The sequence below is a fragment of the Schistocerca cancellata genome, chromosome 4, assembly GCF_023864275.1.
Source record: "Schistocerca cancellata isolate TAMUIC-IGC-003103 chromosome 4, iqSchCanc2.1, whole genome shotgun sequence".
NCBI lineage: Eukaryota > Metazoa > Arthropoda > Insecta > Orthoptera > Acrididae > Schistocerca > Schistocerca cancellata.
Window position 1 is genome coordinate 920,958,875 of NC_064629.1, and position 25,913 is coordinate 920,984,787.

The 25,913-nt window shown below is 39.8% G+C and overlaps 1 protein-coding gene across 4 annotated transcripts in view; it reads left to right on the forward strand.

Moving 5' to 3' along the window:
- Positions 1 to 25,913, forward strand: part of LOC126185097 (asparagine synthetase domain-containing protein 1) — a 78,134-nt gene that overhangs the window by 35,240 nt on the left and 16,981 nt on the right. For all 4 annotated transcript variants that reach the window (XM_049927902.1, XM_049927907.1, XM_049927906.1 and 1 more), the window contains exons 5-6: positions 12,279 to 12,455; positions 19,917 to 20,158. In XM_049927902.1, the coding sequence (XP_049783859.1) occupies positions 12,279 to 12,455; positions 19,917 to 20,158 (419 nt within the window). The remainder of the gene's footprint in view (positions 1 to 12,278; positions 12,456 to 19,916; positions 20,159 to 25,913) is intronic.

Below are 25,913 nucleotides of genomic sequence, written 5' to 3' on the forward strand. Positions count from 1 at the left end.
TATTGCATTCAGTGAAATGTGTATGTATGCCATCATGACATGGATGTGTGGGGCTCCATTAAAACTCTCTATTAACAGACAGATTAAAATTAGGTATGTATTATCACATAACAGTTATTAAATAATTGAAGACTATGATATAAGTTACTTGTCAATTCTAACCTTGTATAGAAAATAATAAAAATAATCTAAGGTTATAGTGTGGTATTACTTCTTTAGACAGATACAGTCTCATTCAGTAAATCCTCAGAACATTAGGCTTTAATTTTCAGATATTTTTCCAGATCTCTGTCAGTATGTTTCAGATTTGGGCCACCCTTCCCCTTCCATATTTTACTTATAAATTTTGTGCTCATATAATCTGAAATTATTTCATATAGTTTTATTCTGTGGCCAGGTAACTGGGGAATATGGAACTTGGTCCACAGAGCCTATGTTATCTCGGACCCTTAAAGTTCATCAGCTGAATTAACCTGTCCCTAAGTCACCTCTCTTTGGAATGGGTATAGTGAAAGACAGATTATATGTGCATTGTGCTATCGATCAACTGTGCACCACGTGAGTGGTGATAATACTAAGTCTACAGCCTTTATGCCTTACGAAGGGAGTATTTTTAATGGTATTGGTTGTATTTTTGTGGAAATATGATGTGAAGTGTGCTTTTTGATCATCATCTAAGATCAGTCAGTTTAGGTCCATAAAGGATGTTCTTAGTTTGCTTAAGGCGGGTGTCTAACACATTCCTTACAGTTGTGGCATGTCACATATTGGTCCAACTATCAGGACTATGGAGGACCAATGTAACGAGCATAAGTGGCACATGTGCTTACAACAGCCGAACAAATTTGCCATTGCAGAAAATTATCTTGGCACAGTCATCTCTGGTTTGTGATGACACTACCATTTAGTGTGTGTGTGTGTGTGTGTGTGTGTGTGTGTGTGTGTAAACTGAGGTACCATATTCACTTGGACAGAGCTTAGTTGCTGCAGTTTTGCCTTGAAAATTGCAGGGTGTGCTCCTGTTGAAATATCGGCTGTTGTCGTTGTCAACCAGCTGCATTCCCGTAAGTTATTTGAAAATTGTATATGCTGGGAGAAACTTAGTTCGCATGAATGTAACTTGCTTTATGTCTAGTCTCATAGTAATAAGCAATTTCCCTAAAAAAAGTTGCGCTTTTCTTTGTGAAAATGTCTCATTCATGTACATGCTTGGAATGGACGTCTTGATTTATATTTTCAAAGAAAGGTTTGCAGTACTGTTTCTTGTTTAGCTTCCACAATGGCTCAGCTGACATTTTTGTGCAGTCTAAAAGCACTGAGTAGCTTAGTTTTCTCAGGTCCTCCAAGGAAATTACACTGTATGTAACAACTGAAACAGAATATGCGTAATATACTCCTTCCTCCTCCTCCTCCTCCTCCTCCTCCTCTTCATCATCATAATCATCATCATCATCTTTTTCAGGTAATCGGTGATATCGGTGGTATTATAAAAGATGTTCATGACTGTTCAATAGACCCAGAATGCTGCCATGGTTACTCCTCAACATATTTCTGTTTACTGATACATCAAGGAATTTGGTGCAGTATGCAGTGTCCACCTTTTTGTCCATATGGTTTATTTCGTTTATACACAGTGCAGATTGTTTGGTGGTGAAATGAACATTTTTATTTTACAAGGTTTAATTTTAAATAACTATTTTTGACCCATGTCTGTTCAATACAGTGGATTAACTCTTCATTAGTTTCTCAACAGACTATTGCTGTTAAGTCATCTGCATACAGAATGGTATTAGACTGAACCTGACATGGCACGTCATTGATATAATACAAAAATAAGAAGTGCTTCCAATATGTGCACGTGCGCGCACACACACACACACACACACACACACACACTTGTTTATCTACATTGTGCCGGCCACATGCACAGTGCCAGGATTTTAGTTCAGCAGGTGGACTGGAGTGGAGGCTGTGTCAGATGGGGTGAAAGCAGTGGGAAGCAGGAGAAGGGCTTTGGGGTGGGTAGCTGGCAGCTCTGAAGGAAGCATCAGGTCCAGTGTAAGAATGCAGGAGGAAGGGGTGGCCGGTGCACCAGCGAGGTGCCGGTTGGGTGTGGCACACGATGAAGATGAAGTGGAGGGGTGGAATAGTAGGTGGTGCCGGGACAGAGGAAGGGGAAAATCATGGTTAGGAGGTGTGGAAACAGTGGGTTAATGGAGACTGAGGCCAAGCGGATTACTGTATGTTGCAAGGATAACTCCCATCTATGTAGTTAAGCAAAGCTCATGCTGGAGGGTAGGATCCAGATGGCACGAGTGGTGAAGCAGTGATTTCACTGTAGCATGTTGTGATTGGCATTGTGTTGTGCCACTCGGTGGTCCACTCTGTTCTTGGCCACAGTTTGGTAGTGACCATTCATTCTGGTAAACAACTGGTTGGTGGTCATGCACATATAAAACGCAGTGCATAAACTGTAACACAGTTGGTATATGATATGATTACTTTCTCAGGTGACCTTGCCTCTGACAGTGTAGGATAAGCCTGTGACACAATGAGAATAGAATGTGATGGATGGGCGAGTCCGGCAGATCTCGAACCTAGGTCTTCCACAGGGTATGACCCCTGAGGCAAGAGGTGGCATAGGGTGGAGCAGGATGTTGTATAGTTTGAGTGGGTAACAGAATACCAAGTTAGGAAGGATGGGAAGGATCATTGTTAGGATGTGGGCATGATGATAGATAATAAGAGCCCTGGCGAAGGATATGGTTCAGTTGCTCCAGTCTGGGCTGATATTGGATGATGAGGGTGCGCGTTTTTGTAGCGAATTCTTCGGGGGTAGTGGAAGGATTAGTGGTGTGTGAGGGTGTAGGAAAGGAAATATGTTAGCGGTCTAGTTTTGGGTGTAGTGGCTGTCTGTGAAGGTCTTTGTGGAACCTTCAGCATATTGGGCGAGGGAGTTCTCATCACTGCAGATATTCAGTCCACAGGTGGCCAGGATGTGTGGGAGCAAATTTTTTGTGTCCAGTGCTGGCAGCAGTCAAAATGCATATACTGTTGACAGCGGTTGACCCTACACAGGACATTATTCAAATAGATATACTGGAATACTGTGCTGTCATAAAATTCATTAGTTTTGAAGGATTATTCCAAAAAGAAATCCATCGAAAGTCGACGGAAGCTTATAAGGAATCTGCTCCTTCATTTTCAAGTGTTATGAAATAACTGACTGAACTGAAAACTGGCAATGCTGCTCCCATTGACTATGTGCTTGCTACCCCAAAAGTGCTATGATTAAAAAAGAGAGGCAGAAAGGAAGCCAGTAAAACTTTAGGGATTCATATTGATTCCAAACTAAACTGGGAGTGACATATTAATCATGTCTGTAGGAAAATAGCATGAACATCCTCTCCAATATGAAAATTGGGTCACAGAACAGTATAATTCTTTCAGCCTCGTGTTCCTTATGGCTGGCTGCTATGGGCCATGCCTGCCACATCAGAATTTTGAGAACACAGAATAAGTAAATCCACTAGATGAAATATTAGTTACCCCCTTAAAAGAACATACTGTTGCCTTTGGAGTGCTGTAGGTGTTGTAGAACTGGTACAAGGCGCTCGTGATCCTCAACTACTGACAGGATGTTGTGTGCCGATGGATCGATGTGAATATGGCTGAAAGGAACAATTGTTTGTAGACATGCTCATGGTCTCACTGTGAATAAAGTAGCGCTATTTGTTGATGTGTAAACATGGACTGTCCAACATGTGTTCAAGGAATGGTGTACCACTCATGGCTGTGCAACATGGTGTAAGAACAGATTGTAAAAAGATTCTAACGACAGAACTAGAAGCCAGTATCACATCTTCTCAACGACAGTTGGTTTTGAACATGACAGTGATTGCTGCTGTTAGTGACGGCATTTTATCTAAACCAGTTTCCAAGTGAACTTTACTTAGGGAACTTAACACATTGGGGATGTTGACTCGGGTGCCTCCCAGAAGGCTGTTGTTCACAGTGGCACGTACAGTGGATAAACCAGAACCTTTGATACCAACTGTCGACTTTAACCAGCTGAGTCGTCGCTGGCACCAAAATGCATCACAACATATTTCAATGTGGTGACTGTTACATCGCAATCACCCTTTCTTGTGGCACAATTATGGAACTGTGCGAATTGTTAATAATAAATATTGAACTTATTGTGAAAACCTTGGGAAATTGGGGGTTTTGAGCAGCGACAAATTAAATCTAAAATTACAGCCACAAAATCATGAAAATACTTCAGTATAGAAACTAAAATGACCAGAAAATGCAATTGGTATCAAAGAAGTAGGAAAACACAAAAGTGGCATGAACCAACTAGTATTGTAAAAATCTCTTGACCTGTGCAGCTTAATTGGAAAACCTGACACAAATACAGATGCCAAGACAGTTACCCAAAACTTGAGGCAATTAAAGAAATGTGGTATTGAAAACATCACTTGGCTTGTGTAGCTCAACTGGATATCATGATATCAGTACAGAAAACAAAAACAGGTAGCAATGTACTCAGCTGAAAATTCTCACACAAATGTCGAGAGCCAAAACTGCGTAACCTAATTACACTTTATATCATTTAGATGTGAAATGGTACACAGTAAGGCAAGCCAGGCAGTCATGTTTTACTTTAGTCTATCACTGTGGACCATGTTGTCTGCCCCCATCTCAACTAATTCTGGTACACCTCAGTACATTTTTTTCAGTTATTAATTATGCTTTCGATACACTTGATATTAAAGGATTCAGTCATCATTTGTGGTTAAACTTCTGCAGACTTGCATATTACACATTTGTTGAAGTACCAGCTATTTCTAGTTCAATGATATTATTATTTACTGAATATTATTAATTTCATCATGTTGCAGGTTCGTTCCCATTCGAAAAAAACTAGTGTTAACATGAAAATGTATTCATAAAAAATGCCAAGTTCATTTGAATTGTGACCACTGTTCATGCTCAGTACTAAGACAACTAAAGATGATGTGTTAGCTTGTGTTGGTTAGGAGCATAAGCCCACTTTCTTCTGTTAAAGTACTTAAAGATTTTATAACATACCCACACCATCACAATTCACAACGGCCTCTACAAACCAAAACATTGCATTAGCTTATGCTACCAGCATTCCCAAGCAAAATAACCCAACTCTGCCACAACACCACTATGTCATAGCACAGAGCTGATAGAGAATATCAAAGGCTTCAGGAGGCCAAACAGTGTAGAAACTGGACAGTAGCTGACTGTGGGCACATAATGTGGACTAAAGTCACATTTATGCCTTTCTGAAATGGTGCAATGTGTTCAGTGCACCGATAGCCTAATGGGAGATGTGGAGGGTGTAGTTCAGGCCAGATCTGGTTTTTTTAATGTTCTGAGGGTGTTTTTTGTACTTGCTGTGAACATGAACAAGTTGTTTGTTTAAATATTCTTGGTGAATACATGTTGCCCCTTCTTCCAAATATTCATGAGGGGTATGCAGTGGATGCTACTTTCATCCAATATCAACAACTGTGTTCACAGGGCTACACGCATAATTCCTGGTTTGGCGGGCACTTGAACATCTTATTACATCTCAACTGACCCACTAAATCACCTGTCCGCCCCCAGTAGCTGAGTGGTCAGCACGATAGACTGTCAATCCTTAGGGCCTGGGTTTGGTTCCCGGCTGGGTCAGAGATTTTCTCCGCTCAGGGACTGGGTGTTGTGTTGTCCTAATCATCATCATTTCATCCCCATAGACACACAATTCTCTGAAGTGACATCAAATCGAAAGACTTGCACCAGGTGGGCAGTCTACCCGACGGGAGGCCCTCGTCACACGCCATTTATTTACGGGGTGCATTGAAGTTCTAAGGCCTCCGATTTTTTTTCTAATTAACTACTCACCCGAACTCGATGAAACTGGCGTTACTTCTCGACGTAATCGCCTTGCAGACGTACACATTTTTGACAACGCTGACACCATGATTCCATGGCAGCGGCGAAGGCTTCTTTAGGAGTCTGTTTTGACCACTGTAAAATTGCTGAAGCAATAGCAGCATGGCTGGTGAATGTGCGGCCACGGAGAGTGTCTTTCATTGTTGGAAAAAGCCAAAAGTCACTAGGAGCCAGGTCAGGTGAGTAGGGAGCATGAGGAATCACTTCATAGTTGGTATCACAAAGAAACTGTTGCGTAACGTTAGCTCGATGTGCGGGTGCGTTGTCTTCGTGAAACAGCACGCGTGCTGCCCTTCCCGGACGTTTTTGTTGCAGTGCAGGAAGGAATTTGTTCTTCAAAATATTTTTGTAGGATGCACCTGTTACCGTAGTGCCCTTTGGAACGCAATGGGTAAGGATTACGCCCTCGCTGTCCCAGAACATGGACACCATCATTTTTTCAGCACTGGCGGTTACCCGAAATTTTTTTGGTGGCGGTGAATCTGTGTGCTTCCATTGAGCTGACTGGCGCTTTGTTTCTGGATTGAAAAATGGCATCCAAGTCTCATCCATTGTCACAACCGACGAAAAGAAAGTCCTGTTCATGCTGTCGTTGCGCGTCAACATTGCTTGGCAACATGCCACATGGGCAGCATTCGTGGCACCCACCTGGATGACACATTTCGCATTTTCAGGTCGTCATGCAGGATTGTGTGCACAGAACCCACAGAAATGCCAACTCTGGAGGCGATCTGTTCAACAGTCATTCGGCGATCCCCCAAAACAATTCTCTCCACTTTCTCGATCATGTCGTCAGACCGGCTTGTGTGAGCCTGAGGTTGTTTCGGTTTGTTGTCACACGATGTTCTGCCTTCATTAAACTGACGCACCCACGAACGCACTTTCGACACATCCATAACTCCATCGCCACATGTCTCCTTCAACTGTCGATGAATTTCAATTGGTTTCACACCACGCAAATTCAGAAAACGAATGATTGCACGCTGTTCAAGTAAGGAAAACGTCGCCATTTTAAGTATTTAAAACAGTTCTCATTCTCGCTGCTGGTGGTAAAATTCCATCTGCCGTACGGTGCTGCCATCTCTGGGACGTATTGACAATGAACACAGCCTCATTTTCAAACAATGCGCATGTTTCTATCTCTTTCCAGTCCGGAGAAAAAAAATCGGAGGCCTTAGAACTTGAATGCACCTCGTATTTACTAAATCACCTGATCTAATCCCATAGAAAATGTGGTGTCTTGCCCACTCGTCACTAGTTAGCGTGCCTATGGGATGCAGGGTTCCTGGATTGCTGTACAACAACTCAAACAAATAACATTAGTAGTTTTATTTCCAGAAAGCAAATTGATGGTATTTAACTTGACTGTAGCAAATGTCGCTAGCGAGAGGTGACATGAAAACCGTACAGTTCCTGCTATACGCAGAGCCCAAGGAAACACTTGATTCAGATATGACATCATAGCACTAATCACGTTGCAGACTTTGGCCGATCTGTGTGGCCAAGGCTAGCAGGAGTGTCATTTGTATGCACTTGTTGCAGGGGCGGCGTGCATGGTGCTGCGCGGTCCGATTCCTCGCAACATTGGCCACCGTTTCCTCACCGCCTTCTCTGCTCTTGCGTTCCTCCTCTTCATTCTGGCGTTTGTGGTTATGCCAGAACAGAAACTGTCTGGGACTACATGGAATAGTGGGTGAAACATAGCAGTCAGCATTTGTACCATTTGGTAGCTTTGTAGGATCTTTGGGTTCAATTGAGTACGGCATGTCTAAAGAAACTTACGGGCTTTCTTTCTTGACTGATTGGGATCATAATCAAGGATAGAGGCATGTTACGCAGTATTAGGGTGGTGTCTCCTGGGAGTGACTAATTTATTGTCCTGCGCACTTAGTTAGAATGGTGTACAAAGTTGGTCCCACAGAATAGTGCTACTCTCTCTCTCTCTCTCTCTCTCTCTCTTTCTCTCTCTCTCTCTCTCTCACACACACACACACACACACACACACACACACACACACACACACACACACAATTTGAATATGCTTACAGTTACTGCCATGAAGGAGTTTGACGTAAAGGAGGACCGCAAACAACACAGTACCACGCGGAAAGTTAAGTTAGACATCCCAATTACACACTGTGTACTACAGTTAACAAACTCCACCCTCTTCCCCAGTCCAAACCCTTTAAATGCTTGTGGAGTTAAACTGTACTGTTGGGTGTTGGCACGTCCATTTTGCAGTGGAATAGAATTCATGAATATGCGCAGTATTAATCTGAATATTTAAGAATCCATATTTAAAAATTATCATACCTTTTTAATAACAGTAAATATTATATCGGTAAGCCATTTTAGTTATATGGGGTTAATAATGAAAAAAAGAATCTTGAACACAAAGTGAAATAGAAAGGTTCATATGTATTGTGTTTGTCTCTTTAGACTGCAAAATAAGGAATGAAAATATGCCATTTGACCAGATGAGTTGTTAAGACAAACCAAAAATTAAAAGTGTTAATGAAACAGAATTTTCCCCATTCCATCCACACTCCTTTACTTTCCATCCAACAGTAAATGAAACATGGATGACTCAAAAGCGCACTGTGAGGGTCATTTAAAGAGAATATGGATACAAACAAGAGATATTCATTGATGTTCATTGTCCACAGCTCGTGATCTACATCTACATCTACAGCTACATGGATACTCAGCAAATCACATTTAAGTGCCTGGCAGAGGGTTCATCGAACCTCCTTCATAATTGAAACTTCCTGGCAGATTAAAACTGTGTGCCGGACTGAGACCCGAACTCGGGACCTTTGCCTTTTGCAGGCAAGTGCTCTACCAACTGAGCTACCCAAGCACGACTCACACCCCGTCCTCACAGCTTTACTTCTGCCAGTATCTCATCTCGTACCTTCCAAACTTTACAGAAGCTCTCCTGCGAAGTTTCATATCAGCGCACACTCCGCTGTAGAGTGAAAATCTCATTCTGGAAACATCCCCCGGGCTGTGGCTAAGCCATGTCTCCGCAGTATCCTTTCTTTCAGGAATGCTATTTCTGCAAGGTCCGCAGGAAGAGCTTCTGTAAAGTTTGGAAGGTAGGAGACGAGATACTGGCAGAAGTAAAGCTGTGAGGACGGGTCGTGAGTTGTGCTTGGGTAGCTCAGTTGGTAGAGCACTTGCCCACAAAAGGCAAAGGTCCCAAGTTCGAGTCTCGGTCCAGCACACAGTTCTAATGTGCCAGGAAGTTTCATATCAGTGCACACTCCACTGCAGAGTGAAAATCTCGTTTTGCACCTTCACAATTCTCTATTATTCCAATCTCGTATAGCACGCTGAAAGAATGAACAGCTATGTCTTTCTGTACGAACTCTGATTTCCCTTATTTTATCGTGATGATCATTTCTGCCTATGTAGGTCGGTGTCGGCAAAATATTTTTGCATTCAGAGGAGAAAGTTGGTGATTGGAATTTCGTGAGAAGACTCCGTCGCAACGAACAATGTCTTTCTTTTAATGATGCCCAACCCAAATCCTGTGTCATTTCTGTGATAATACAAAACGTGCTGACCTTCTTTGAACTTTTTCGATGTACTTCATCAGTCTTATCTGGTAAGGATTCCACACCGTCGAGCAGTATTCGAAATGAGGATGGACAAGTGTACTGTAGACAGTCTCCTTAGTAGATCTGTTACATTTTCTAAGTGTCCTGCCAGTAAAACACAGTCTTTGGTTAGCCTTCCCCACAACATTTTCTATGTTTTCCTTCCAATTTAAGTTGTTCGTAATTGTAATACCTAGGTATTTAGTTGAATTTATGGCTTTTGGAGTAGACTGATTTATCGTGTAACCAAAGTTCAACGAATTCCTTTTAGCACTTATGTGGATGACCTCACAATTTTCGTTATTTAGGGTCAACTGCCAATTTTCACACCATTCAGATATCTTTTCTAAATCCTTTTGCAATTTGTGTTGATCTTCTGATGACTTTATTAGTTGATAAATGACAGTATCATCTGCAAACAACCTAAGACAGCTGCTCAGATTGTCTCCCAAATCATTCATATAGGTAAGGAACAGCAAGGGGCCTATAACACTACCTTGGGGAATGCCAGAAATCACTTCTGTTTTACTCGATGACTTTCCCTCAGTTACTACGAACTGTGACCTCTCTGACAGGAAATCATAAATCCCGTCACATAACTGAGACGATATTCCTTAAGCACACAATTTCACTACAGGCCGCTTGTGTGGTACAGTGTCAAAAGCCTTCCGGAAATCCAGAAATACTGAATCGATCTGAAATTCCTTGTCAATAGCACTCAACACTTCATGTGAATAAAGAGCTATTGTGTTTCACAGGAATCCTATTGGCTAGCATTGCTGCCTCTGGATCACAGTGTGCCGGGTTCGATACCCGACCAAGTCGGGGATTTTCTTCGCCCAGGGACTGGGTGTTTGTGTTGTCCTCATAACCTCGTTATCATTCTGGAAGTGCCAAGACTGGAAATGGAAAGATTTGGAACTTGTACAGGCAGTGATGACCACGATGTTGAGTACCCCACAAATCATCGTCGTCATCCTCATCATCATAGATATTCATCCATGGAAAATGAAACAAGAACTCAATGAAGCAATTTTCCTGTGTGAATGATGATTTATTCTTAACTTGTACAAGTGTAATAGTCATAAATGGACAGATATCTAAGGAGAAAATTTCAGTATCTTGTATAGTCTTAATCAGCTACAAAACAGTTCATTAACAGCCCAGACAATCTTGAAGGTTTATGATATCACCTAGGAAGATGGTATTCCTCACTACATCAATCCTGCAAACCAGACCAGATGGTTATATGTCACTTACAATCTCAGTTACGAACAGGTCTGGTGATCATGTTGGCCAAGAAAGCTGACAGTAATCTTGTACTGTGTGATAGGTAATTTTATTGGAAGAGCACATCGCCCCAACATAGTAATACGAGGTGTGACACTCTGGAAACAACTCATAACATCTGTGTCCACATGACTGACACCAGAGTTGTAGGATCACTAGAAACTGTGTCCAACACACAAGGCTCTACTACTTTTACGTATGTATTCTACAAACCACCTTATATTAATGTTAGGAATTCTATGTCCTATTCCATTAGCATATTGCTTAGAGTTGCTTGTGGACATTACTGCTTGATAAAATTGGGTAGTTGTCTGTCTCCTGTTTGATGCCATAGCTACAAATGGCCGTAAATGAGGCCACTGTAGAAGCTGTTCTTAACAGTTAACACATGTTTGCATAATTGTTCACTTCAGTTTTCATTCACTGTACAATTGGTGATGGAATGTATGTAACAGCTACTGAGAGAGAAGTTGGCATTCAAAATCCTGGTTTGTAAACCAGATTTCAGAAAATAGTTCCTGATAGTCCTAGCTAACAGTCTGGGTGCATCATTGGTCCTAATTCATAAAGTGGTTGCAGTGAAATTAGGAGTAGTTGTTTTTATGGTGTGATAATACAGATGTGAATCTGTACATCCTGGGTGTCTGGAACCAGGCTGTTGAGAGCATATGTACCTTACCTGGACTGCAGATATTAGCATTAACACACAGGTTAAACTTCATATCCAGTGTGTTGGCCATTTCTTCAGAAGGACCATCAACTTCCTTAAGGCCATGACATGTTCTGCATCCTTGAGCACCTCTTCACTATGGATCTATGGAACAAAAAGTCCATTTTATCTCATATTACCAGTTAACTGAAGTTCTGTTAATAGTTTTTGTTTATGCTGTAGGAGCATGTCACTATCCCACTTGTATATTTGCATCAACAAACCACTCTTTCAAGTCGAGCACAGTTGGTATGGGTTCCGTATGTTGCTCCCATGAAGCCCACAGCATGATGCTTTGAATTGCCTTTGCTGCCCTCAATTAGTGCCCCATGCAAGTAATTTGTTTCTGTGTCACTTGTTAGACATGTTCATTCTTCATTTTCTAGCATAAGTAAAGGAACTTTGAATAAGCGTCTTGGTGCAGTTTTTTTTAAATGTAACACTGAACATACTTTTAGTGGATGAGACATTTGCTTCTACTGTACAATAACATACATTAAAAATTTCTGTTATTAGCCACGCATTGTCAGCAGTAAATTGTCAAGTGTAAACTTCAGTCAGTAAGTTAATTATTATTGTTATTCTTTTTTGTTTGTTAATGGCTTTTTATAAGTTAATACGCCATCATGATTTTTGTAACTACGCCCACCAAGCAATGTTGATGTCACAATTAATTTGTTTTTGTTTTTGTTTCTGATTGTAGGTGGATGTGACACGAGAGGAATTGAAGAACAGATGTCTCCAAAGAATTTCTGATCTCATACATCCTCTTAAAACTGTTTTAGATGAGTCACTGGGATGTGCTCTATGGTTTGCCAGTAGAGGACAGGGAAGTCTGCTTGATTGTGACCAAAATATGCTCTGTTCATCATCATCCAGAGTAAATATAATTTGTCTTTTTTTTTTTTTTAATTATAAGCCAGATACAGTTAAACATGAGTATATATTATTAGTTATGCCAAGTGCCTTTTCTGTGCGTAGGGTATGCTAACTGTAACATAACTTTAATCTGTTGGATTGGTATACATGTACTGTCCTAAGACACAAGCAGTTAATAAATGGTTTAATGGAGTGACATGAACTGTTAACTTTACCTTCAGGCTACAGTGCATATCTCTCTCTCTCTCTCTCTCTCTCTCTCTCTCTCTCTCTCTCTCTCCTAATTTTAGCTGTGCTACCATGTACAAAGGATAAAATATTTTGTCCTGACAGAGAAATACTTCACTTCCTACGTAAAATGCTCACGTTTTTAGATGTAGTACACTTTTAGGCCATATAATTCTGTAAAAGGTGCCTCCAATGAGATAATTCCATTCCTTAAGTGCAGTTCTGGAAGATCTGAAAAATATCTTCCTATGCTTACCATAACCTTTAATTGTATTTGAAAGCTACTAGTTACTTTAGATGCAGGAATCAGTGAAAGTCTTTAAGTTTCACATCAAGTGAATAGTATGGATGTCCCAACATGCTTCTTTTGCAATCTAGGCACCTACTAACATTTTTTTCTCCCAATTAGTCTGTACAGTAACATACAGCACTAGACAAAAAACGTGGATTAAGGGGAGGTTTACTATCTTTGGCCTGAAAAAAGCATGTTCTTTGAGAATTTTTTTCTTGGGGTGTGTTATAGATGTTGTTGTTGTGGTCTTCAGTCCTGAGACTGGTTTGATGCAGCTCTCCATGCTACTCTATCCTGTGCAAGCTTCATCATCTCCCAGTACCTACTGCAACCTACATGCTTCTGAATCTGCTTAGTGTATTCATCTCTTGGTCTCCCCCTACAATTTTTACCCTCCACGCTGCCCTCCAATACTAAATTGGTGATCCCTTGATGCCTCAGAACATGTCCTACCAGCCGATCCCTTCTTCTGGTCAAGTTGTGCCACAAACTTCTCTTCTCCCCAATCCTATTCAATACTTCCTCATTAGTTATGTGATCTACCCATCTAATCTTCAGCATTCTTCTGTAGCACCACATTTCGAAAGCTTCTATTCTCTCCTTGTCCAAACTATATATCGTCCATGTTTCACTTCCATACATGGCTACACTCCATACAAATACTTTCAGAAATGACTTCCTGACACTTAAATCTATACTCAATGTTAACAAATTTCTCTTCTAGAGAAACGCTTTCCTTGCCATTGCCAGTCTACATTTTATATCCTCTCTACTTCGACTATCATCAGTTATTTTGCTCCCCAAATAGCAAAACTCCTTTACTACTTTGTCCGCCGCTCGTGGTCTCGCGGTAGCGTTCTCGCTTCCCGAGCACGGGGTCCCGGGTTCGATTCCCGGTGGGGTCAGGCATTTTCACCTGCCTCGAGATGACTGGGTGTTTGTGTTGTCCTCATCATTTCATCATCATCCAGGAAAGTAGCAAAATTGGACTGAGCAACGATTGGGTAATTGTACGGGCGCTGATAACCGCGCAGTTGAGCGCCCCACAAACCAAACATCATCATCATCATCATCATCATCCTTTACTACTTTAAGTGTCTCATTTCCTAATCTAATTCCCTCAGCATCACCTGACTTAATATGACTACATTCCATTATCCTCGTTTTGCTTTTGTTGATGTTCATCTTATATCCTCCTTTCAAGACACTATCCATTCCATTCAACTGCTCTTCCAAGTCCTTTGCTGTCTCTGACAGAATTACAATGTCATCGACGAACCTCAAAGTTTTTATTTCTTCTCCATGGATTTTAATACCTACTCCGAATTTTTCTTTTGTTTCCTTTACTGCTTGCTCAATATACAGATTGAATAACATAGGGGAGAGGCTACAACCCTGTCTTACTCCCTTCCCAACAACCGCTTCCCATTCATGTCCCTCGACTCTTATAACTGCCATCTGGTTTCTGTACAAATTATAAATAGCCTTTTGCTCCCTGTATTTGACCCCAGCCACCTTTTGAATTTGAAAGAGAGTATTCCAGTCAACATTGTCAAAAGCTTTCTCTAAGTCTACAAATGCTAGAAACGTAGGTTTGCCTTTCCTTAATTTTTCTTCTAAGATAAGTCGTAAGGTCAGTATTGCCTCACGTGTTCCAGTATTTCTATGTAATCCAAACTGATCTTCCCCGAGGTCGGCTTCTACTAGTTTTTCCATTCGTCTGTAAAGAATTCGTGTTAGTATTTTGCAGCTGTGGCTTATTAAACTGATTGTTCGGTAATTTTCACATCTGTCAACACCTGCTTTCTTTGGGATTGGAATTATTATATTCTTCTTGAAGTCTGAGGGTATTTCGCCTGTTTCATACATCTTGCTCACTAGATGGTAGAGTTTTGTCAGGACTGGCTCTCCCAAGGCCGTCAGTAGTTCCAATGGAATGTTGTCTACTCCGGGGGCCTTGTTTCGACTCAGGTCTTTCAGTGTTCTGTCAAACTCTTCACACAGTATCGTATCTCCCATTTCATCTTCATCTACATCCTCTTCCATTTCCATAATATTGTCCTCAAGTACATCGCCCTTGTATAGACCCTCTATATACTCCTTCCGCCTTTCTGCTTTCCCTTCTTTGCTTAGAACTGGGTTTCCATCTGAGCTCTTGATGTTCATACAAGTGGTTCTCTTTTCTCCAAAGGTCTCTTTAATTTTCCTGTCGGCAGTATCTATCTTACCCCTAGTGAGATAAGCCTCTACATCCTTACATTTGTCCTCTTAGCCATCCCTGCTTAGCCATTTTGCACTTTCTGTCAATCTCATTTTTGAGACGTTTGTATTCCTTTTTGCCTGCTTCATTTACTGCATTTTTATATTTTCCCCTTTCATCAATTAAATTCAATATTTCTTCTGTTACCCAAGGATTTCTTCTAGCCCTCGTCTTTTTACCTACTTGATCCTCTGCTGCCTTCACTACTTCATCCCTCAAAGCTACCCATTCTTCTTCTACTGTATTTCTTTCCCCAATTCCTGTCAATTGTTCCCGTATGCTCTCCCTGAAACTCTGTACAACCTCTGGTTCTTTCAGTTTATCCAGGTCCCATCTCCTTAAATTCCCACCTTTTTGCAGTTTCTTCAGTTTTAATCTACAGTTCATAACCAATAGATTGTGGTCAGAGTCCACATCTGCCCCTGGAAATGTCTTAAAATTTAAAACCTGGTTCCTAAAGCTCTGTCTTACCATTATATAATCTATCTGATACCTGATATCTATCTATCTGATAGATATCAATGTCAAATTTGGTCAAAATGTTTATTGATATTTCTTCTACAAACTGGAATTTTTTCGACTGGAAATGTCAAAGAGCAAAGGCGGAAGTGCCATCGGAACGAATCAAAATTTCGATTTAGACCTAACCGTACGGTATGTCACAGGTCAGCCGGCTTGTGAGAAATCAAAATTGAGTAGACATTAGCGAAGTATATAAGATTCTTTAGGAGTTGTACCTCACTTAAGTTATTTGGACCATAGGGAACAAAATGACAGCCATTTGAAAGAAAAAGGGTTTTTTCATCGATTTTTTTCTACTTCGTCGAGCAAGTAAAAATATTTATAGTTGATGGATTGGAGTAAAAGTGGCACAACTCCTAGACAATTTAGTTAGCTTTGTCAGAAACAATCATGCCAATTGGTTCCGTAGATTTGAAGTTACCATACCGCGCGATAAAAAAAAGTCATTTTGAGAAAAATGTGTTTGAAGTTTTGACTACATATAAATGCAACATTATACAACGTATGTTCAATCTACTGTTCTGGTTCCATAAATTAGTTCTTCCTCTTCCTCATAGTGGGCGTTCTGCTCGATCTGGGCCATCCTGCGCTGCTCCAGAGTTGCTTGTACGGCTGGTGAGAAGCGGTTTTCGGCCCCTGGAATCCGGTGGTTGTCGGAATGCTTGGTGAACTGTGTCGGATAGAGTCTCAGGGTGACGTCCATCATTGTCATGATCTTCAGAATTGCTTAATACCCTTCGTTGAAGCTGCTCACTGACAGGAAAGCCGCAGTCTCCACAGTCTTTGCACCAGAATGCAAATGCTTGGGGGCTAACTTCCAAACACGCGCATTCAAATTGTCATTTGAATTTGTTTCCTCCCAAGCAGCGGTACAATAGCTCGTCCTCTGAAATAAAAAAAACTGGTGCGTGAAAAAGGCAGATTTCAGGCAGGTGCATTTTTTTTGTTCAACCGCGAATAACAAACATGTCCGTTCCGTATTTGGAAAAACTGTTTCAGGGGTGGATTCTAAACACTTTTATGGATCCAAATATGCAATTAAAAAGAAATCGAATTTTTGAACCAAAAGATAATAACCTCCCCCCCCCCCCCCTTAGTGAAGGATTCAAAATACTGTGTTCAAGGGAAAGAAAACATTATATAGTAGGAACAAACTGAACGAAGCAGTGCAGTTATTAAGACACTGACCTGATATTTGAGAGAATGGAATGTGCTCTGTCCAGCCATCCTGATTTAGTTTTCTGAAATTGTCCCAGGCAAATGCCGGGATGGTTCTTTCATCGTGATCACAGCTGACCACCTGTCCTGTGCTCTTAAAAGCATTCTTATATGTTTTGTATTTGTGTACTTCTAGCTTTTTATTTTCAGTGCATTATGACAACTAATTGTATGTCATTGTGAGATTATCTTTGTATGATAAATAAAATCAAATCAAATGTGAAAAGTTTAGGACAAACAAAGAGGTAGGACTAAATTCATATTGCAAGGCGTACTGTGCTGTCTTGAGGAAAGTGATTAAAAATGAAAAAAAGTTCTGTATAATATCCAAAATTAACGGTTTAGATAATAAAATAAAATCTATCAGGAATAGTTAAAAAGGAAAGCAGATATTAAAGGAAACTGCCAAACTCTATCTTTCTCTCTCCCCCCCTCTCCCCCCCTCCCTCCCCCTTCCAACCAGAGAACTTTTTGCTCTTCTTCTCTGACTTTATCTATATGGCACATGATTCCAAATGTTTTTCAGTATTTAGATAGCCAGTACATGCATGCTCCACTGTTTTAAAAACATTGAGCAATAATGGGATGCAAATTTAACGTTGCCTACATTTATCAGACTTAATTCATTGGCCTTGTACTAGTGTACAAATACAAGGAACACCATCAGAATTATGTAAAGCTATTTCTAAATGTAATGCTTCATTCATGAAACAGTAAATATTCTCACACGCCCTGAAAGTTTTGCAAGTATTTTTACTTTTGTCATTACCTTGTAATGTGCTGCCTTTTTTTTTTTCCTCCTCCTTTTTTTTTTTTCCTCTCCTTGATCGTTGTCATTCATTTGCCATCTGCTGATTTTTACACTCATTTTCTTTTCTTAGTGTGAACCCATTAATAGTCCCTGTTAAGTGAAGTAAGTAAAAGGAAAATAATATGCATAATTAGAATACCAAGAGAAAAAAATGTCATTACTCTACATTAAGGTACTGTTTGCACAAAAAGAGGTACACAATGCTGTCACCAAAGTTTTTGATTGAAGATAAAATGTCTGAGAGACAGGAAAGTTAAATTTGAAAATAAACTGAAAAAATTTTTTTCTTCGCAACTGCTCCTATTCCATTGACAAATTCCTATTTTTGTAATGTATAAATGTGGTGGGTAGGAACTCTAACTCACGCGTGTGAAGTTTCAGTCCTGTACCCTGCAATTATTTGGTGCTTGCTTTGGCATGGTGAGCTGGAGCATTGTTGTGGTGGAGGAACCAAGTATCCATTCGTGATTTCGGTTACAGATTCTTCAAAGATTGCATGACTTTGGGCAGATACTGTTCAGTGTTCCACGTAGCTGTGACTGTCTTCTGTGTGTGCAAAACAACATGCTTTACAAATTTACTTGATTTGGAAAAAAAAAGCCATGGCTATCATTTTCTTCTTTACTGATCAGGATTTTCTGACAGCTATGGGTGTGTCGTCATCTTCAAGACCCAGACTTCATTTTGAGTCTTAGTCAGCATGTTATAATAGTACAGCCAAGTCTCATCACCTGTCATGATGTTATTTGCATACTGAGATTGTCCCTTAGAAAACGTCTTTAACATCTCCTGGCACCAAGTCACATGTTGTGTCATCTGCACTTGCAATCGGTCTATGTGGCACCCAGAGACAACAAACTTTCTTTACTTGCAAGTGATCATGCAGAATCGAACGAATTGCTGGTGCATTTAGCCATAAAATATCCCCTGTCTGCTTATAGGTCACTCGTCTGTTTTTGTCCAACATTTTCCTCACAGAATCAATGTTTTCCTCCATAACTGATGATCGTGGCATTTCTGTCCTTTCCGTGTCCTTTAGAGTGAAATTTCCTCTTGGAATTCTCTGTACCACTTGAATATAGTTGTACAATCTGGACACACATCACTTAGTGCAAGAGTCATATCTTCATCAAAGCACTGGCCTATGTTTAAACCAAGCGTGAAGTTGTACTGCAGAACTGCCAGAGTCTCACTTCTTGACCACGATGCCATAACAAGCACTTCAAACTAACCCTGCTAAATGACTGTTGTCACAGACTGGCACAGCGGCTACAATGAAAGTATGAAGTATTCTCAGAACACAGCAACAATCAGCCTCCTGCGACTTATTGTTGCATCATATTGCAAAACTTTCCTAGTACCCTTTGTATTTAGATATGAATGTGTAATGCGGGTGTAAATGACTTGTTCCTCATCATTACAATTAATTGTACAAATGATCTGTGTGGCACATGATACTAACTAACTATGGGTTTTCCACCAGTTATTTTTTCCTGTTTGCAAGGTAATCAATATGACTAATTCCTTTTGTGTTTGAGAAAACTCTGTCTGTAGTTTTTAAAAGGGTTGAATCAAGCAGATTTGGTACAAGGTCCACCAGCTTCCACTTGGTGCTTTGATAGCAGTTTCATTTCTGACGTAAAGTGTTGGGCCTGGGCCTCGTTTAACCCAACAATTGAGCAAAATAAGTAAATAAATAATTAATAAAGCTGGTGATTATACCAGTATCATCCAAACATTACTCGAGAAACCATTTCCTCATCCAATTTTGTAACATAAGAATTGAAACTGAAATTGTACAATGATTTTTTCTTCCTTCCTTTCTGTTTTTTAACTGCTCATCATGCATATCTTCTCCTTTTCATGTGATCATTCATGAAGGGTTGTAGAAGAAATTAAAAAATCACAATATAACACGAGTAGTGGAGAATATTTAAAAAGTGGTCAAGAATTTTTGCCCTATTAGCTGTTTATTTGAGATTGAAATTCTATGTGGGTTCTTTTTTCATGAGTTCATAGAAAGTGATACTGCAAGTAACTGTGGAAAGCTAGTATGTTAAAATTATTTTGCTTACATTTTTATGTAAATAGGATGTGATTTAGACCAACAGATTCAACTTGAATGTTGCAGATCCTTCTAGTTGGCATGGGTGCAGATGAACAACTGGGTGGTTACCGTCGACACAGATCCGCACTCCGGACTGGTGGATGGCCAGCATTGCAAGAGATGTTGAAGTCGGATTTAGACAATATTTCGTCTCGGAATCTTGGAAGAGATGATCGTGTTGTTGCTGACCATGGCTGTCAAGCTCGCTTCCCTTTTCTGGATGAGGCTGTTGTTAGTTTCCTCACATCACTCCACCCGTGGGAAAAGTATGTACTTATTAGAAATCTAGTTTCTGAAACTAAGTGTAATTGTTCTGAAAGGAAAACGGTGTATGGAACAAAAGTGCTTAAGAAATTGATGATCAACACTTTGGATGAAAATTTTACTTCTTTGTATTGATTTATTATATTTTTATAAATCTGAGCGGGGAAGAATTTTTTTCTAGAATGGTACATTCACTCGTGCAGTTCAGAAAGAGTATTAATGAAGTGCAGGAGTATCCAAGATAATGTCCCAGAATTAATTTCATGTATTAACTATGCACATGCAGTTATTGGAGCAGAAAATAGGCTGAAACAAGGAGTGAATAGTAGAGAATTCTTACATTCTATTGGGAATATGCATTAACAGATAGGCTAGACTCTAGTGGTGGAAACTTAATTATTGCTGTAAAGAGCCTCATATTTAGTAGGGTTTTTATAGATTCCGAATTTGAAATAATTTATCCCGAGGTATCGGTGATAGATCAAACATGGTAATAGGGTGCTTTTATTGATTGTTGGTTGAGTAGCCGTAATAGTAGCTAAAATGCTTCAAGAAATGTTTGCAGAATGCCCTGATCATGCTATGACAGGGTGTATACACCCTGGGACAAATGGGAAAGTTTGGAAAAGTTCAGGAAGTCTTTCATCCGGGAGAAAACTGGGAAAAACTTGGGAGTTTATTAGAAGTCCAGAAATTTTTCATTGTTTTAGTTTTCAGTTAAATTTGTGTAATTTTGACTGGTAAGGATTGATATGCTAGCAACGAATTTTACTTTAGCCCACTATAGTTCAATTCATTTATCTTGGCGGCTCGCGCATGCCCGCCTAGACGCGGGAGATTGCTGCGTTGCCAGTTGCACACGACGCACGCGCCAAGAGAAGCAGCACCATAGTATAGCATAGTTTGCAAACTTACATTTAGGGGGGAGCGCGCAGTTCATGAAGTAAAGCCACCACGGCCACAGTAACCCTTTCGCTGCTACAAAGACGTGCTCCCTGCATTCCACGCTGTGGGCGATTTTGTCACTGCACTGCTCGCCTGTGCAGACACACTGTGTTCCGACTGCTTTGACACTCTTTATCATTCGATTCCACAAAAACTATTTGTCTCAAAAATTAGATTTTTACCTATCTTCTTGACTGATACCTTCCCCCCATAAATGACTTAATTTTGTTTCGATGTTCAACGCAGTTATTATGCAGCATTAAATACAGTAAACCATTGCACGAAATTTTGAAGAGTTTGCAGAGGTTAAGTCCATAGAGTATACTTTCCGGATGGTCGATTTTAGTTGCCACAATGTTGAGAATGAAATGTGGACAAGATACCTATATATTTCATTTAATTTAAGTACCACATAAGTGTCGTATGTAATATTGAGAAATATTCCACCTTTCGCGACTGTAACGAAAGTTTTACTTACACTGGGCACGTTTGGCTTTATTTTAAAGCACTTCAATCAATCAAAAGGAAGTAGACAAAATACATTAAACAAAACTGTGGACTTACAAAAACATTAGGACTTGAATATTCCGTCTGTCAGTGAAGTGCTCAGAGCTATGTCAAATATAATTTTGTGTGTGGCACACACAAACAGCATTTATTTGCTAAAACACTGATGAGCCAACACAAACGTTGAATATTGTGCTACCGCAGCACAAAACTACGAAAGGTGACTTGGCAATGGAGGACACAAAATACAGTCCTCTTATGATGCTTCAAAAGAGAGAAATGCGTCTGGTCTAAATAAGTCGCTTATTACAGTTGCAGAAGAGGGATATATTTCAATACCATTGGTAAAACTGCGACTGTGGAACAAAAACAAGAAACAGAACATGAATACCATTGTGTATGTGCCATAGCTTTCACCGATGGAAGTGCTTTAAAATAAAGCCAAACGCGCCCTGGGTAAATAAAACTTTTATTACAGTCGCGAAAGACGGAATATTTCTCAATATTACATATGACACCTATGTGGTACTTAAATTAAATGAGATATTGTTATACAGTAAATATTATATGAAATTTAGGTATCTTGTCCACATTTCATTCTCAACATTGTGGCAACTAAAATCGACCATACGGAAAGTATACGCTATGGACTTTTACCTCTGCAAACTCTTCAAAATTTCGTGCAATGGTTTACTACATTTAATGCTGCACATCAAAACAAAATTAAGTCATTTATGGGGGGAAGGTATCAGTCAAGAAGACGCGTAAAAATCAAATTTTTTGGCCAAATAGTTTTTGTGAAATCGAATGATAAGTGTGTCAAAGCAGTGGGAACACCATGTGTCTGCACAGGCGAGAAGTGCAGTGATGACAAAATCGCGCACAGTGCGGAATGCGGGGAGCACATGTCTGCAGCAGCGAAAAAGTTGATGAAGAGGCAAAGCACTAGAAATTTCATTCAAACGAATAAAATTCGTGAAGTAAGGCACTCCAATATTGTTTTAAAATAAAGAAAATAATAAGCACCGCACAAGGTTTGAACTCGTGACCTTTCGCTTGGCAGCCCAACACCTTAACCGTTCCGCTACCTCAGCTCAGCGAACAGTGTAACTCCATAAGGACTCTTAACACTCACGCAACTACTTATAAACACTGTTGGTATGACTATGAATTACTCACGCTTCGTCGAAGTACAATAGGAAATAAACAATTACCGCTGTTCTTTATTGCGAAAAAGCAGTTCGTGAGATTGAAACAAACACCTTTCCTTGCTATCGCCTGAATTAGGAGTCTTATTGCTTGTTTGGTTTAATTAATTAATAGAATATGAAGCAGTTGGTATAAAGAATGCTTTTTCCAAACATTCTATAAAAGAAAGTCTGCTATCAAGACATTGCTTTTGTTCTATTACTTTATTTATGACTGAACGTTTCTAAAACTGAAGACACTCGTCCGTGCTCTGCACTGCAGTCGAGATCTGGCAACGTCGTTCTCTGTTCATTGGCTGACTGTGTTTTGTGACGACAGATGCGCAGAACGAACCTAAACTCGGCCGCCAAGATATATGACGCGCACTATAGTGCAGAACAATGCTGCAGCAATAAAACAGAAATCAGCAAATAACAATAAAATAAAAATGTTATGGCCATGAAAATATGCTATTTACAACAAAACACAGTGCACACAGAAATTTCTGTCGACAGCAAAGTGTGTCAAAGGCTTTAAGACGAAGACTGTGCAATTCTTCGTAACTAGAAACTACTTTCGGTGAGCTTGGCGCCACAACTGTTTACATTAGGTTCATCTGAGCAGTTGCCAGCAGGCTCATGCACATACACAGGGCTGAAGTTACGTATGGGTGGCGCCTTCTCCCACTTCTGGCTACTTGAAGTATGGCTGTTAGTAGTATAAGCAGTAGCAGCAAGCGGTCAGATGCCACCCAGAAATGTGTTTCTGCCGTGCCCAGTCTGCCACATTTGCGCAAGCGCAGAGCAGGCAGTTACAATGGGGAATAGTAGCCACATGACCCGTTTTTACGTTTTGTGATTTTGTGCTGTTTTCTCTTCGTTTACAGCTCTCACATCAAATGAAAACAAAACATATTTTTGTGGCTGGGAGCTATTAAGTGAATTAAAGTACATCCACATAATTTCAGAAGGCTAAAATATGTTGTTAGTTTCAGTTTACTGATTCTTATTTTATTTCCACATTATTGGCAATCAAGCATTAATTGTCTTGCAGAACAAAGAAGTTTTTTCCGTTCGTTAAAGGAAGTTTGCTTGTATTGATCTTTTCCATAAAGGCAGTCAGTTTATTTGAAATGAAGTGTTTCGTTCCACACTATTGGCTAGGTTCAGCTGTTTGCTAAATGTCAAGTGCATATTTACATCTTCTGATATGTATGACATTCTCCATAACAAAGAATCAAACATGAGGTAATGTAGTACTGATACTCCAAGAAAATTGGCGTCCTGAAAAGCTTAATACCAAGTAGGGACGTAAATCAGTGTGAACCTGGACATACAAATATGCACTTTAAGCCAAATTGCACATTTCAGTATGGTTTACGAAACTCCAGTACTTGTGGAGTATTCACTGATGGCCTGTTTCTTTTACGTCATAATGTAAGATGTCTCAATGCTATATATGTAAGTGTTCACCTGGAGGTTACTAAGCATGCAACTTTGGCCAGTAGAATTGAATGAAATGCTTTATTTCAAATATGTTGACAACTGTAGCTGGATTTTAAAAACCTGCTTTTGCGTGAAACTCGTGTTTTTCGATCACGAGACATGTTTCAACACTTGTTCGGTATCTCCTCAAGGCTTGACATTATTTCTTAATTTCTGTTGTTTATGCCTTAAATTTACAGAACACCGTTCTTCAATAAAGTATAGACTGGCAGCACACCATGTTTTATCATTGTAACTCCCCACCACAAAGCTTTATATTTACTCCTGGAGTCAAACAAAAACTGCCACTTATACAGTTTATTGGCTTCCCAGATAAAATTTTTAATTTTTTATAAAGTTTGAAAAGTCATCAAAAACATTGTCCTTAGTTCTGGTGTATACAAACTACTTTTTATTTTTGTAAGAAAGCTGTATTCCTTCTTGCTATCTTTTTGCAGTTCTGTGAGGATGTAAGCCTGATAGGAAATGCTATATGACAGTTATTCCAGGTTACACGAAAAAGACCTACGTTAAAGTCGCCACATAGGAAAACATTAAGGTACTGTGAGTTGTAGAGTGTAGTTTTGAAATGAATGTTATGCCAAGGACAGCTTTCTTAATTTGCATTCCTTGTCTGGATAGGATATAATAAAACAATTGCCTTAAGTAGAATTACTTGGTATGTCCCCTCCGAACAGCATGTTGCAATGGTGCACATGTTCACATGATGCACCAGTACACACGAAGAGTACATAATCTTAGCTGTGTAATCGCAGTAACGTCTGGTTTTTGATGCTCTCTGGCAACTGCTCAAATGAATCTATTTCTAACAGGTTGTGGGAAAATATTGCAGTTGGTGATTCAAGAAGCATTACTTTCAAAGTAAATTTCCTTTTACACAATATGAATTACATTATGTGTGAGAACATGCGATGAATTTCTTAAATCACAGATCATTTGAGTCTCTTTCACAACTTAGCACTTTTTTGAGAACCAGCCACTTAAAAAAATTTCGGGTGTAGAATACCAGCTATTTAGGTCATTATTTAAAATTTTGCTGGCACATATATGTTTGATATATCTTAATGAATAACACTTGCAAGGAAAAAAACCAATATTACCTGTGAAAGCTTAGCTTTTCCTGTAGCTATATTATATTATATAGCTAAATTAATTTAAACTATGAACTTTTCCTGTTTGTGTGTTCATGTTACTTAACAGTGGCATTGGCTATTGGACGACTACATCACGTGTCCTATGCTCTGAATACGTGCTGTCATTGGCTGCGAGCTCATGTGACATGAATTATGATTGGCTGACAAAAGCACATCACAGGTGTATAAAACCTGTACCATGTGTATGATTGATAAGTTTTACATCACCATGGGAATGATACTGTCACTTATGGTGGAAGTGTATTTTCACCCAGTGAAAAGTATTTTTCTACCCAGGAAATCTGGGAAGAATCCGGTACTTTTTTCTTGTCCACTTATACCCACAGTATGACAGTTGGGGGAGGGGGAGGTAGGATTTCCGATTACCACCTGTATAGTGGGAGATTAATGCAATTAGAACAGGTGGCAGGATCAGTGATTTTTTTTATCATTTTGTACTAAATTTCTTGAGTTACAGT